Raw genomic sequence first — 15,268 nt, forward strand, 5'->3', positions numbered from 1 at the left:
GGGTGTAGTGCGTGAGGGTTGGGGGCCCCCGGACCCGCTTGAACCTCCCACTGTTGCTGTGATGATGTGCCTGAACTGTAGGGGCCCTCTGTCAGTTCCCGGTGGGACTGGGTCAGGCATGGGCCCTAGCCGCTGCAGTACTGTAGCACAAGGTCTCCCTGGGTCACCGGCTTCTGCTGTGGGTGCGTTGGAGCCGGGTGTCCGCTGTCAGATGGGTGGGAAAGGTGCCAGGGAGCCGCACTGCCGGGCCGAAGGACGCTGGGTGGGTCCACCTGGATCTCTCACTGTCTCTGTGCTGGGGCACTTCAGCTGAAGGGGCCCCCAGCGGGAAGGCCCTCCGCCACCAGCGCACCACGAGGCCCGGTCAGGCGGGGCCCCTGTACTTGCAGAGCGAGCACGCAGGATCTCCACAGGCCCCGACAGGCCCCCCTCCTCTCCAGAGTCTCACTCCCGGTTTGCTCTTCTCTGGTAAGGGAGCAGGCCCAGGAGAGCTCCGCGATCCCGCCTTCCGGGGGGCCACGTTACCACCAAAGCCCCGCGCTGTTCACTCACTGGGTTCTGCTGTGCGTGTGCTGGGCCGTAGTTTTTACGGTGTCGGAGTGGTCTACACCACCTGTGTCCACCCAATGTTGCAGATTAATGTGCCCGATGGCATCGGGGCCGCTCCCACTCGTGAAAGGTCTGGGCCTGCAGGCAACTCCCGTTCGCCAGCTCTCTCGCTGGCTGAGCTGCCGAGAGTGCCACTCCCACTCCAGAATCCGTTCCACGCCGATAGGCCGTGCAACCGTCAGGCGTGTACACAGACACACACTGGAAAAGTGGCCGTCACCAAAGCACCGCGACTTTCACTTGTGCAGGTAGGTGGCCCGAGCACTGCTCTCTGACCATGCTAGATCTCGGCGGCTGGCTAGGGCCTCCTCCGGGCACGCCACAACCTGCAGGGAGAGCTCAGCACCGCCTCTTGGCCTCTCAGGCCACAACTCCTCTGGGCCCACTCTGGCCGGTCTGTTCTCTCGGGCACAGCATGCCCACAGAGTCCGCAGCTCACTCCAGATGACCCTCGGGTATATGGCGAGGTCCAGCTCTCGTCTTCCGCCCAGTGATGGCAGCAGATGGGGTGCTATTACAAGGTAATAGAATGGTGAGGCCAGAGGGACCGTAAGACACGTCTTACAGGGTCGCCATCTTGGACACGCCCCAGTCCTCTGTATTTAGAGATGTCTGCCAGCCCTGTATAGATCTCTAGTCATTGGCAGAAACCACCATCAAAGCGGTTCCTCTCAATGTGTTAAAAGTTTGATGGAAAATGCAGTCAAATAGACAGGAATTTCTCACACTTTTACCATGTTTTTGTGTATTTTTTAAAACAAACTTCCAAAGCAATAGATTGATTTTGAAAAATCAAAAACTAATAACCCCTACACCATGGAAGTTGTCTCACATGGTGAGGGGGTCATTTAAACATTTTCACTGTCCCTTACCACCAGTTTTTACCTGGTGGTGACATTCAGTAAAAACTGCCCCTTCGACCACTGACTCTTAATTGAACAGGCTGTCTAATTGCCAAAACTCCCATGGCCCATACTTCTTCGGGCTGTCAGAGCACTATGTCAACAACAGAGCTCAGAGTAGGCTACGTCGTCAAGATACTGACAGTCTGCCCATCTGTAAAGCATAGTTATATAACAATGGGTGACCCGAAGGACCACCGGACCCGGGTAAATTAAAGTACAAGAAACAATGGTCACAGTGGTAAACAATTCAATACACAAAATACAACATCACCGAGAAATCCAACATTACAGTTTGTCGTATCCAGAATATGCTGGTTTATTCAGTGAAACAGCATGAATTGTCTGTACATTTTCATATAAAATGCAGGTGCTCCAGAAGGAAAAGAGGAGAAGGTGCTCAGAAAGAGGTGTGCACTTGTGAGGTTGTAGGGAAGGAAAGGCATTGTGCAATAATTACATCAAAAGACTGATAGAAACCTACCGAGCCCCATGAACGCGAAAATTGCATTTGGACATAGTAACATCGTGACACAGACAATTATTTTCTGTTGTCTGTACTTGTCCACTAAAGAGAGACCGCCGAGGTTTCAACCCCCTTGCTTGTGTAGGTTGATTAATCCTTACAATGGGTCTTCATCAGGATGGGGGGTGGAAGAGGAGACACTGTTCAAGACCGGTTTGAAAAATCAGGTAAGAGGGCCCATAGGCCCATAGGCTTCTGCGTCATAGAGGCGAAAGGCAAGGACAAGGAATGAGCGAATCAATTGTTTTTTGTGGCAAACAAGTAAAGTTAATGTGTCCCATGGCTCAGTGTAAATATTGCATGTCATCATGGGTCGTGCCGGTCCTATATTCAGTGCTAGCATAAAAGGTCCAGGTACACCGTGAATAGTGACCAAAAGGTTATAATCTTTTAACATCATCACGGTGGAAGAATCAATCAACCCTGGTCGTGCTGTACGAGCACCTCCAGTCACAGACTTTTTCAAGGCGGTCTTGAAAGGTGTCTCTTCTCCCCCCCCTGTCCTGATGAAGACCCCATTGTAAGGATTAATCAACATACACAAGCAAGGGTGTCGAAACGTCGATGGGCAAATCACTTAATCTCCCAGTGCCTAACAAAATGAATGTGTCTGTCGGTAACGCAACTCATGCTCAAGTAAAGCGCTCTGATACCTTCAAGTCGAGTTTCTGCTATTTGAAACTCCACCCCCCAAAACAAAGACTACCTATAAGTCCCTAGTATATAATAGGGCAGGGAGGTTTAGAGGCCCAGTAGATAGCTTGCACCGGAGTGTGCACTACTGTGTTGCCTGTTGTCATTTTGAAGAAAGCCCTGCTTTGCAGACTGCCTTTAAAATTAAATTATATGCAAATTCAACTTTGGAACCTGATTTGCACCCCAAAGGTCTGGACTCTGAAATACTGCACTCTGGAGGACAGCACCTGCTGAACATTCTGGAACTACAGCCTCGCTCAACATCAAGAGAAAAAGTAAAATTTTAATTGAGGCCTTCTACTTAGTGCATCAGACCAGGGCTCCATCATCGTGGTTGGCCTCAAACTTTGACTTTGTCCCTGTCAAATGCGACCATATGTCCCAATTTGGTGCTATATGTTTTTAAGCACTAGAAAGTGTTTAGTCTTTAAAAATTCATATCTCCTGTTCCCTATATTGTATTTTTGTTGTTTTAATGTCTGTTTGTTCCTGAAAATATAACCTATTTCTATAAATTATAATTGGATTTTTATTGTGTGTTGTGTCTTACTTATTTTATTGTGTTTGTGGCCCTATTACTAGTGTTAAGTCACTACTTATCCCTACTAATAATCAATTTTCCAATAATATGATAATCACATTTGTTGTGGACTCTACAAGAAAAACAGCACATTATAGTCATTTCGAAAATCTTTCTGCTACAAAATTAACAGCCCACCTATATTTCTATATCACTGTTTACCTAAGAAGATCAAAACAGATAAAGAGTCTCACTGCCATGCACAAACAGAAAGGAAACAGAGTGAATAATTCTAGTATTGGAACAATATCTCAGTTCTTCTACCAACAGATAATCTGGAAATTGGCCTAACCATATCACAACTGCAGGGTTTGCCTACAACAACTAATTTCTCTGTTCATATGGAATCAATCTACTTTAATGTTTCAATGGATAACACAATCAGTATCTTTTCATCTCCCATTTATTCTCTACAATAGTTAAAAAATACAGAATATTTAAGAAAAAACATTACAACATTTACAGAAAGAAAAATATGATTACACAAAAAGGCTAACCGACACTCTTGCAATGTGATGTTGTTTTGTTTCCTATTAAAGTATTTTAAAAAAACTTGCTACAGCATCTCTGTGTCACTACCTCGGGCATCACTGTGACAAAATCTATCCATACAGAGAAAATGCCTCTCACTAAATCTATCACTCAGACCATGAACGGTACAGTGAATACAGTTATCATTGAGACTGAGACCCCCACCAAGACAAAAGTTATCAATGCTACCATGGTTATTGTGAGGAAACAGGGCTTTGTGCCCCCAGTTATGACTGATACTGGTGTTTTCTGACTCTGGTTGTGCCTTGGGCCCTGCTAACCAGGCGCAGGCCCAGAGCCAGTGCTCTGTGTAAAAAGCATGTGGTAAATAGGTGTAATTACAATTGGTATGACAATCTGCATGTAAGCCCCTAGTATATGGTAGACCATGTAGGTTTAGAGGTTGAGTAGATTTAATGCACCTAAGTGTGCAATGCTGTAGTGTCTGCTGTCATTTTAAAAGCCAAACCTGCAATACAGGATGCTTTTAAAATAAAACTATGTTCAAATTTGACTTGGAATTAAACATTTTTACAAAGTCATAAACTACCTTATTCTTACATATACATCACCCTAAGCTCTACCCTAGGTGCCCCAAGGGTAGGGTGCATTGTTAAAATAAGCAGGGGGTTTATAAAATATGTTTTCTATGCACCGGTGAGGGAAAAAATGCAAATGTCATGTTTCCCCATGTAGTACATTCATTCTGTTGGCTAACATGGGAACCTTTATTTACCTTTAATAAAGTTTTACTTTTGACAGGAGTGACTTAAAATAATACTTCAAAGTATGAAAACAATAGTTACCATAAATCTAGCAACTTGCCATGTTGGATCTATTATAACTATTGCAGAAAAGCAGTTTTAGAACTGCTTTCCAAAAGATACCTGTAATCAGCCCTGTAGCAGCCTCTTCTGATTGGTCAGCCTGTGACAGGTTGAGCCAAGCTGCCCTGATGAGGTGTGAAGTGACCTGCGTTAAAACAAAGGAGGCATCTGGCGGGAGGAGATCTGCAGCAGCAGATGTCAGGACAGGAAGGAATCTGGTAGCCCACCTGGTCTTCAAAGGGAGAATATCAATTAGTATAGGAGTCAGGCCCACCCTCAGTCAGATGGGAGCCCCTGTAATTGAATTAGGACAGGGGTTGGAATAGGAGTGTAGGGAAAATTTAGCCATACCTGTGGGTTGGGCTAGCCAGACCAGAACCTCCATAAGAGATTTTTTCCATTTTGGATTTTTGGAAACAGTATTTTCTGGGACGAAAATATGCCACAATTCTAAGGAAGTTGTCATCACATAGGGTGGCACCCTGCACCTCATTCAACAGGGGTGCCCCATTCCGGCCATTCCAGAAACCTGAATACATGTAATAGACTGCCCTGCTGAACCCCTGGTCTGCACCACACGAGGACTGCATAAGGACGGCACCAGGTATACACTTGGGGCTTCACAAAAGAGGACTTTGCCTGACTTCAAAAGGATTAAGGAATGTATTCCCTGAAAGCAACAGGTACAAAAGATCTTCAAGAAGTCACCTGCATCAACTCCATCAAGACAGGCCCAGCCGATCAGCTTCACCTGGACTTGATTTGGATTTGACAAGGTACGTTGGGGGAATTGTAGTCCCAAACCTCCAAGAGGCAAATCAGAGCATCTGGACCCTTGGCTGGCGTTGTGGACCCTCAGAGACCCAAAGAAACATCTGGAGAAGAAGGAATACCCTGCTGGACCCTTGGACTGCACAAGAGATGACTGCACGCATAAGGACTGCACCTGCTGCACTCACAAGGCTTCACAATAAAAGGACTTTCCCTATCTTAAAAGATAAGTAGGGGATCCCTGATCAGCAACAGGTGGAAAAGTGCTGGGAGAGCTAACGGCAAAAACAACAACAAGGGCAACACCAGATGACAAGCTTCACCTGCATTTTACTTGGATTGACCAGGTGCATTGTGGTTGTTGTAGTCCCAGCCCTTAAGAGGCAAAACAAAGCTTCTGAACCCTTAGCTGGTGCTGTGGACCACTTTCCTTCATCAAGTGTAAACGTGTTACAACTTGTGACTTTGTCCCAGTCCAGCGTGACCCTTTTAACCCTCTGAGCGATATTGGTTACTAAGCGCTAGTTTTACTTTTAATATTTAAAAAATGATACCTATAAAGCCGCACAATTAAGAGTACTGGTTGAGTGGTCCAAACGGGAATCCGATAAACATTGCTTGCATATGGATCGCAGTGTGACAGGGAGGACTAAATTGTATCTGGTTTGGCGCCCCAAAAAAGACAGACCTCAGAATACATACATTAGCACCCCTACGCGGACTACCCTGAAAGTGTGGGACTCGGTCGTGGGAGATATTTGCCCTGACGCACCTTTTTCATAACTTCTATCCCCTTACCTTTGACAATTGCAGACGGGACTACAGCTTAGAGACTAACGTACGATACCACTACACTCAATTAATGCACTGGGCCCTTACACCTCAAGTGCGAGAGGCGACCACCCGGCATTGCACAAAATTTAGTCCTTCCTAACCAAGACCACTTCTATGAAAGGAGTGATCTTGTTTATATATAACCTCCTACTCACTACTACACTCTCACCACGCCCACGATATATCTCCATGTGGGAAGGAATGCTACAACGCAATATCTCTGATGACAAATGGGCCCATTTATGGACTGACATCACATGATTCAATCACTCCGTGGAGCTAAGGGAGGCTCACCGTAAGACAATGATGGACTGGTGTCTCCATCCCTCCCGGCTTAAACTGATCTTCTCCACCGCTTCAGATAAATGCTGGAGGGGCTGCGGCCTACTGGGGGATTTCCAGCACATTTGGTGGGGCTGCCCGACTATACGCCCCTTTTGGGAAGAAATACTTGCACACATTAAAGATATGCTAGGATACCCCATACCAACCACCATGGCCAGTGTCCTCCTGGGGCTCCGCGACCCCATCCTGGAGCATCAGACCCGAATGGATAAAACAATCATGTGGCTCTGTATAGGGGCGGCAAAGGTTACCCTGGCGGCCGCCTGGAAGACGAGGGAGGCCCCGGCAATCTCTCTTTGGCATGCTCAACTGTGGAAACTGCTCAGCCTGGAACGAATGTCAGATATTTTTTGGGACAATTACAAGAATTTTGAATTTAAATGGGGCCCCTTGGTCACCTTCCTCTCTTGTGGACTGCCATTGGCTGTATGTCCCTCCTCTGTCAGAGCCCTAAATTTATTTCAACTTTGAGTAACCTATATTCATGTTGCCGCCACAATGGTAGGGGAGGGGGAAGGGAGGTGGGGGGGGGTTCTTTTGTTACTCCCTGGTTGGGAGTTGTTTCTATATATCTTTGGTAAATTTCATGCCGCACCTTCCGGCTGGAAGGAATTAGCAACTTGCCATCACAAACGATAGGTGGGATACCTATCTGAATGTTCTGAGTTCTCATAAGGTTTACTAAGATTTGCCCTAAGCCCTGTTGTATTAGACACTGTACCTTTCATTTCAGTGGTTCAGTGAGATTGGGGCAGGGTTCATGTTTGGGTCTGTGTAACTGTGTCCACTCTCTCTCCCACTGACACCTGTACTACTCTCAGTAAAGGGTGGAATGATGGTACTGCTCTATGAATGTATTTTAAAAAAATGATTTCAATAAAAATATGTTTGACAAAAAAAAAATGATATCGCCGGTTCACTCCATTGGATTTTTGTCATTTTGGTGCTATTTTCTTCATACAAATATTTCCTATTTGTATAAATTGGTGTTGGATTTTTATAGTGTGTTGTATCTTACTTATTTACTGTCATCTGTGTTTTTAAATGCTTTACACACCTGTCTTCTAAATTAAGCCTGACTGCTCATGAGCCAAGCTACATAGGGTTGAGCAAGGATTAATTTATTGAGACTTTACTGGGATTGCTTTGTGATTGAGGTGATATTACTTGCTGTAGGACCTCCAGCATTGATGAGACCCAGGAAAATGACTAAAAATCTGAGGCTGTCACTGAACCAGCAGCTGTTACTGTGCCCATGTTAATCTGCAAGACAAGGAATATGACTAACAACATTAGCTATCGCTGAGACCAGGGCTTTCACCTAAAAAAGTATGGCTGTCACTTTGAGCTCAAGCTATTACTGAGGGCCAGGCTTTGACCAAAGCCAACAACAATCAATTATACAAGATTTATTACTGAGAACCACTCTGTAACGTACTCTATTGCATGCACTGAATGACTACTCAGAGTTTCTTGGCCACCAAGAATGGTCCTCAATCTTTCATTTATGGAGTGACTGCCCAGAGTGGTACTCATCTATCACATTCACAGAATGTTGCTCTAGCTACCAACAAGAGAGTTACTCAAGATATCACACTCACTGAGTGGCTGCACAGTGGAATGCTCTCCTTATCACACTCACTAATTGATATCTTGTAAGGCACCTGCTCTTTCAGACCCATTCAGTGGCCACCTAGAAACTTACTCTCATAATTACATGCACTGAGTGATCCCTGTGAGGAATACACAGCCTATTGTGCTCCCTGATTGACAAATCCAGAGTTATACTCACATTGGTGGATGGATTCCTATTTGTAAACCAGCTGTCATTTTAAGAGGATACGAGCAGGAAAAATTAAAGCTGACATCATTCCTTGCAAGGATTCCATTGGAATAAATCCTCCCCGGGACGGTGACATTATTTGAATATATCAGAAAGGAGTTGTTCATCTGGAAGGGAATAAAAAGAAACAGCAAGCATCAGACATCTAACAGAATGTTTCCAGTGTGAGTAAGCACTTCCGTACACCCTACTGCTGGTCGGCATATAAGAGATGAAGGGTAGTCCTATTGCCATCCTTGTCCAACTATAACCCCGGAAAATCTTCTCATGAGTTCCCTTCCTTGAATACAACAAATATGATTAATCTTATTTATGTGATTTTCATATAACATACAGCCCCTGAGGGTGGCAGCTGTCTGTACAAGCAACCCCATTATATGGAGCACTTATATAAATAACATCACTTCCAAAGAGTGCATAACAATAAACTATATAAAGAAGTAGATCACAGTTGATCAATCAAAATTGAAAACACAGCAGCAATGTGTACAGGAGGATCCAAAAGAACATTCACAAGGGGGGTGGAAGATGTTGAAGGGGAGCCAAGGATGTGTGGGGGAACAAGATACAGGCATAAGAACTAAGAGAAGTGACTCTCTCTTGAAATGAGGCAAAGCTTCAGGTATGAAGGATTGAGAAGAGAGCAAACAAAGGGCAGAAGAAATGTAATCAGTAAAAGGGGAATATATAGCTAGGATCAAGACCAGGTAAAAGCAAAAAAACATTTTATTTTGCTGGATTAAGAGATATGATTAGTTGATACGTTGGTTTTCTTAAGTGAGTTTTGAAATTCTTTCAAAATCTCATGAGATGTTAAGAAAGTTGCAGATGGGCAAGCGCAGAGTTTCAAAAAGTTTCAAGTAAAGCTGTAACTCAAGCCATCTTGGGAGCTGCTACTAAGAAGGCTCGAGATGCAGCTTTATTTCCTCTGAATGTATTTGTTCTCAATATTTTAGCATCAAGATTTACATTTTCATGACTTCTTAGTTTTACATTTGAACATGGGGTCTTAATACAACATCTGATATAATCCTTTTGTTACAAGTGGACTACGTTATAAGTGAGGCAGCCCAACTTAAATTTTATCCTGGATTTTTAAGGACTGATATAGCATAGTCATAGGTTCTGGTGCCCATGTGAGGAACACCACTGTCATATGGAGGACTGCTTTCAAATTAGCTAGTGAGTTTGAGGGTATCTCGCCAGAAGAAAGTTCTCAAAGGTAAGAGAAGTTGGAACAAATTGCACGGCACTGTGAAATTAATTTGAATTAAGACGATTTTAGTTTTTCAGGGTTTTAACTTTCTTGGTGGTGAGTTCAGTATATGTTATCATGGATAAGTGGAGTCAATCCACAAGCCACTAGATTTCACTGATTTGGCTAGGGGCAGAGTAAAATGAGCAAAACCCTTACTGTGAATAAAAGTAAGTAAATCATTGTAGGGTTTGGTGTTCACAAGCTAACAAATCAAAACAAACTCCTTTTTCTGGATTTAGGGTCCGAGAGGGTACTTCTTTACAATAATGGTGACAGAGTACCCGCTCTGCCAAACTGAAGGTCCGCCCGCCCCATTTAATGCCAGTCAGACCTTCAGTAGGTCGAGACAAATCCATATCTGCTGCCGACATACACCTCCAACGGCTGACAGAGTAAGGGCTGTCGGAGGGTTGGCTATTTGTTTGCTATGTAGAGTGGGCTGACAAATGGCCAGTTTTCACTGTCTGTCCTCGCCAGGTATAACCTGGTAGTAAGGGACAGTGCAAACTGTAAAATGACCCCATGTCAAGGCAGGTGGCATTTCTAGGTTAGTGGTTCAATATACTGTCCCAATACCATGTTCATTTGATAAATTATTTCTGTTAGTAGATATTGGAACAGAATGTCTCCCATCGCCTATATATTATGCTCTCACTAAGATATTGGGAACAATTATATTTTGCCAAGGTGTCATCTACTTACCCATTAAAAATTTCATGGCAGACATACAGCCAAGTTTTTGAAGTGACTTGAGAATGGTGGCGCATTTAATCAAAATAGCTTTTTCACTTCAAGATATATGATTATTAAGAAAGACAGTTCTTGCCTTAGCTCAGAATACGCAGTAATTAGGGAGAAATGTTGGCATTTATTCTTAGTTTGGTTATTGAACCTGTCATTCTCAACTGTAATGTCTATTCATATACAGGCACAAAAAGAAAAGTTAGGTTTGGGAAAAACAGAGACATGTTTGGCATCGTGTCTGTTCACAAAAGAGGTGCCTGAAGGAGATGTATGACAGAATAATGCATGGAAATGCTTTGGATGCCTCTACATCGAATTTTCTACCCTGCATTTTTTTAGAACGCATATCTTTTGTGGGGGAGACCCCCCACACCCTAGAACTTACTTTAAATGTGTGGTAAAAGCAGGGCCGGACTGGGAACCAAAACTGGCCCGGCAAAGTGCTCTCCCCTCCCCCCCCCCCCCTTGGGGGTGCCGCCAAGCTCTTTGCCAGGGCTGGTTTTCTGCCGATTTTGTTACAGGGCCGATTTTTGCCCTGTAACAAAAACGGCCCCCAGGGGCCCAAAACCGGCCCCCGCCCTTGCGGCGCACTGGGGGATTGGCCGGTGCCCACTACGGCCAGTCCAGCCCTGGGTAAAAGCATGCGCTGTAAAGGCATAAACCTTGTAAAAACAAGTGTGGTAAAAAATGTGAAGTAAAGGCACAACATGGTAAAAACCTCATTGTAAAGGCTGTTTCCCGCCTGAAGGCTACATGCTGTCTCTAGCAATTCCATTCTATAGATCGATGGACTGAATGTAGTGATCCAGCATGCAGCTAATGAGATATCACCTAGGGCAGGTCTCTGAATTCCTTTACTGCAGGATGCTGATAATATCATCAGTGGCGGCTCGCCGAGAGAGTGCTGCGGGGCGGTGGGCGGGGGAGGGGCAGGGTGAGGGGCTGGTGGACTCGGACATCCGACGGACAGAATTCAGTGTGCCTTACTCTGAGTTCTGTCGTTCGTATGTCCGAGTCTACTACCCCCCCCACCCTGCCCCTCTCCCGCCACACCGCCCGCAGCACTCCCTCGGTTAGCCGCTACTGAATATCATGTTCCCCCTGAACACAAAATAGCAGAGGAAAATAAATATTTCTGGAAATGTATGTCTTCTGACGAGCACCTGGCATATCTTAGGCCTGGTTTTCATGCTCCAAAGCAGCAGTGGCGGTTCCTCCACTATGGCCAAGAAGTGTCGCCCTACTGCTTTTAAGCAGTGCGAAGAAGAAGCATAAAATGATAATAACTTTAAGTTAATAAAATATTATGCTTCCTGCTGCTTTGCGAGAGGGCGGGTGGGCAGGCCTGCTCTGCTCTCGGAGTAGGGCAGGGGAGAACTGGTTTACCGACTCCTAAGTGTGCAACTACTTTTTGGTCGGCCCTCTCGGGCCACCCAAACCAGTCATGCACACTTTCCCCATTCTCCAAATGGAGAAGAAGCCCAGGATTCCATTCCCTGGTTTAGCCTCCAACCCAGACACTCAAAACCAATCACAACGCTGCATTGCAGTGTTGTGATTGGTCAGTGGAGCCTGGGTGCCTACCAATCACAACACTACATTGTAGCGTTGTGATTGGTTAGTGGGGCCTGGCTGTTTTTCCGTCTGAGATGGAGAAGAGCAGGAGTGGAGAGGCCGGACCCGGCACAACAGTACGCTTTCTTTTTTTTAAATATGTGCGACCCCGGCCCATCCCCAACCCCGCACAACCTGCCCGCCCCGTCACCCACAAGCAATGCCAGACGTGCATTTTAAAGGAGGATAGCTGCACCATAGAAAGCAACAGTAAGCAGGAGGTACATGTTACCTAATACCGAGGAGTGGAAGAAGGTTGTTGAGAGCAGTAGCTCTCAGCATCTTACCGTGGAGCTGGGAAATCCTGTGCGCCAGCACATGCCAACCTCATTTGTGTAATATATCTATAACTGAGAAAATAATTTGCGATGGCATGGTGCAATAATAAGCTAGACGACCAACACACCAACTGGCATGCAACCTGGACAAGCCACTGTTAATGGCCGTTCACATGTTTTCCAGGACTGGGATTCCAGGAAGGAGATACTGCATTAGGAAATTCTGGCACTCATCTTGGGAATGAAAACCGTGCAGTAACCATGCGTTGGCCTGGTGACTTTGCAGTAACTTGTGAGTATTATGGATTGTGCCAGGTGAATTCGTTCACCTACTGAATAATTTAGAAGTTTATCTTTTTATCATCATCATCAACCTCTCTGGCTTGTGCTCTGTCTATCCCTTGAAATGTACTGAACTCGTACATTTCTTAAAGCACAAGACATTAACAATGCATTGCTTGTCTAATATTGTCCACTTCTCTTTCCTAGAAAAGCAGCCATCAGCTGCTTACAGTCATTTGTATGTTCTCGCTGTTTTCTTTCAGTTGTACCAACACACCCCTTTCCACCTTGACAGATATATCTGTCTGAGAAATACATTCCGGACTATTGTCTAGTGCCATGAGTTCAGAAACTGTACATAGGGCCTCCTTGAGACAAACAAAGGATTCTGGATGCCAGTGTTCTAATTGATAATCCTGAGTTATCTATTTGGGGTCAGTTTCATAAATTGTGCTACAATTTCCTATACTCTTTTACAAACATTTGGTAGAACTCATAGAGTTGTAAGACCTCCACCTAGCCTATTGGATCTGTATGGAATTTAGTCCCTTAGCTCCATCAACCATCATGGAGGTTGAACTTTGCAACATTTTCTTGTTGGACAAGGTATGTCACACAATGTTGCTCTATTTTGTACTTATCAGCCTTAATAGTAAGACTTGCTTCTACAGAACTTATCTGATGTTAAGCCTTGCCAACACCCTCTGCCAGTCTCCCTTGCCAGACGCTGCTCATCCTATGGCCATGCAGCTGATGTGGAACAGCGGTGTCATTCTACACTGAGAGAGTCCAATCTTCCCGATTGGACACTAGACAATGTACAAGGCCCTGCTCCGGCCCTGTGTGTCTTTCTCGGCGGGATACAGGTCTAGTCAACACATGGCCTGCTGTTTACCATTCCAATGCTGAGGTGCGGGTTTTCACGAGATCCTGCAGGAAGATATCAAATCATGCAAGATCCCGCAGCCATTTTGGGTGTGGGCCCGTTATTTAATGAAGCCACACCCGATGCTAAATGGCATTTATTGTTTGGGAGAAGTTGGAGTGCTGTAGTCCGGTGGCCTGAGCCTTGACGAGTACGGCTCTGGATTGCAGAGGTGAGCCTTATTTCTTTGAAATTGTTCGCAAGCAAGGCTGGACTGGCCATTCCGGGCATCGGGTGTTTCCCTGGGAGGCTGGAATGGTGGGAGGGCAGCATTTGTTATCTGGGCCTGTTTTGTAGCAGTGTAGCAGTTCTAAAAGCACTGCAGAGTTCCTTGTATATCCAACAGTTTTCAGGCAACAATAAAAGTGCCAAAAGGATAACCCTTGTGATTGATGTTCCTGCTGGATACTCATCTAAAGTAGTGCCGAGGGTTAATATGCCCAGTCCTGCAAGTGCCATGCACATCGTGTTATGGTAATGCAATTTAAGTTAAGTTCCCCATTACCGCATGAGCAGTAATTTCTCAAGCAAACAAGATGAGACAGCTAAGCAGGATATCTCTACTTCCCTTCCTTGTTGTGGATAGTTCTACTCTTTTTAATTAGCTATCAGACAGTGAAACCTAGTGGCAGCGAGCTCCATTGGTCAGAACATCTGTAAGAGCTCTGCTGACACATGGGTAAGCCTTACATAAGCACCTGAGAAGAGGGCCCGACAAGGCCTGAGGGTGTTCCAAAACTATGTTGCAGCTGCTAGTAAGAGTAGTGGGGCCAAGTAGATGGGCCAGCTTAACACTTGATGACTGTAGTGCATGCATGGCAAAATAAATCCAATGCTTTGATGTTTGCAGGTCCAATTTACAGATCTGAAATACCTCCTTCCGGCAGGTGGGAAATACCATTGAATGAGAAACACTATTTATATTTTTTGCAGGGTTTGTGTTTTGCAGGTGAGGCAGTGGTTGCCAAGTGGCCTTCCCTTATGTGATTTATACATTCTGCCAGTTCTGACTTTGCAGTCCGACTGATTACCTATTAACTGTGTCAGTTGGCTACAATAAATGCTGGTTTAGAACGTAGTCACTGCATGAGATCACATACCTTATTAGTGTGAATTAATATAAACATGTTTTAAAACAGCCTTGTGAATTGCATCAATGTGCAGGAGCCGGCATATCCCACACTACAGTAAATACATTTTGGCCCATCATAGGCATATCAACACAACTTAGCTGAGCTGCACTTATGTTCATTGTGTGTACGGGGTACTGCTAGGAGCATGCACTCATTAAATGAGCAAAACTCTTTGACTATATTCACCATAAAATATCACTCAGTGTCACACATATGGCAATCAAATGGCACACATAACAATTGAAAACACAGAAATGTCACACTGATAGAATCATAAAACTTGGCATCTATGCCATGCTACTACTAAGTGTGGGTGACATTATACCGTTCGCGAGAAAGTGTCACTCAAAGTTGTTGAATGTAACTGCTAATTACACTGAAAGTATGAAAATGTCACACATAAGCAATCTGAAACCCTGACAGCTATGTATGCCTGCTGCAAGAGCATATACTATGCTGATCACAGAACAATATTTTATGTGCATAGCTGAGTGGGTTACTGCTTTTGTCAGAGAGATCTGTTTGTCACTGTGCAGTTCATAAATTAACGTAATCTAAGTTAGAAAGTTA

General features: G+C 44.7%; 1 protein-coding gene across 1 annotated transcript in view; it reads right to left on the reverse strand.

Moving 5' to 3' along the window:
- Window positions 1-15,268, reverse strand: part of LOC146857250 (uromodulin-like) — a 126,123-nt gene that overhangs the window by 68,390 nt on the left and 42,465 nt on the right. The window contains exon 5 of the mRNA XM_085647756.1: window positions 8,414-8,571. Within this exon, the coding sequence (XP_085503882.1) occupies window positions 8,414-8,571 (158 nt within the window). The remainder of the gene's footprint in view (window positions 1-8,413; window positions 8,572-15,268) is intronic.

Source organism: Triturus cristatus, chromosome 3_2 (genome assembly GCF_964204655.1).
Source record: "Triturus cristatus chromosome 3_2, aTriCri1.1, whole genome shotgun sequence".
Classification (NCBI taxonomy): domain Eukaryota; kingdom Metazoa; phylum Chordata; class Amphibia; order Caudata; family Salamandridae; genus Triturus; species Triturus cristatus.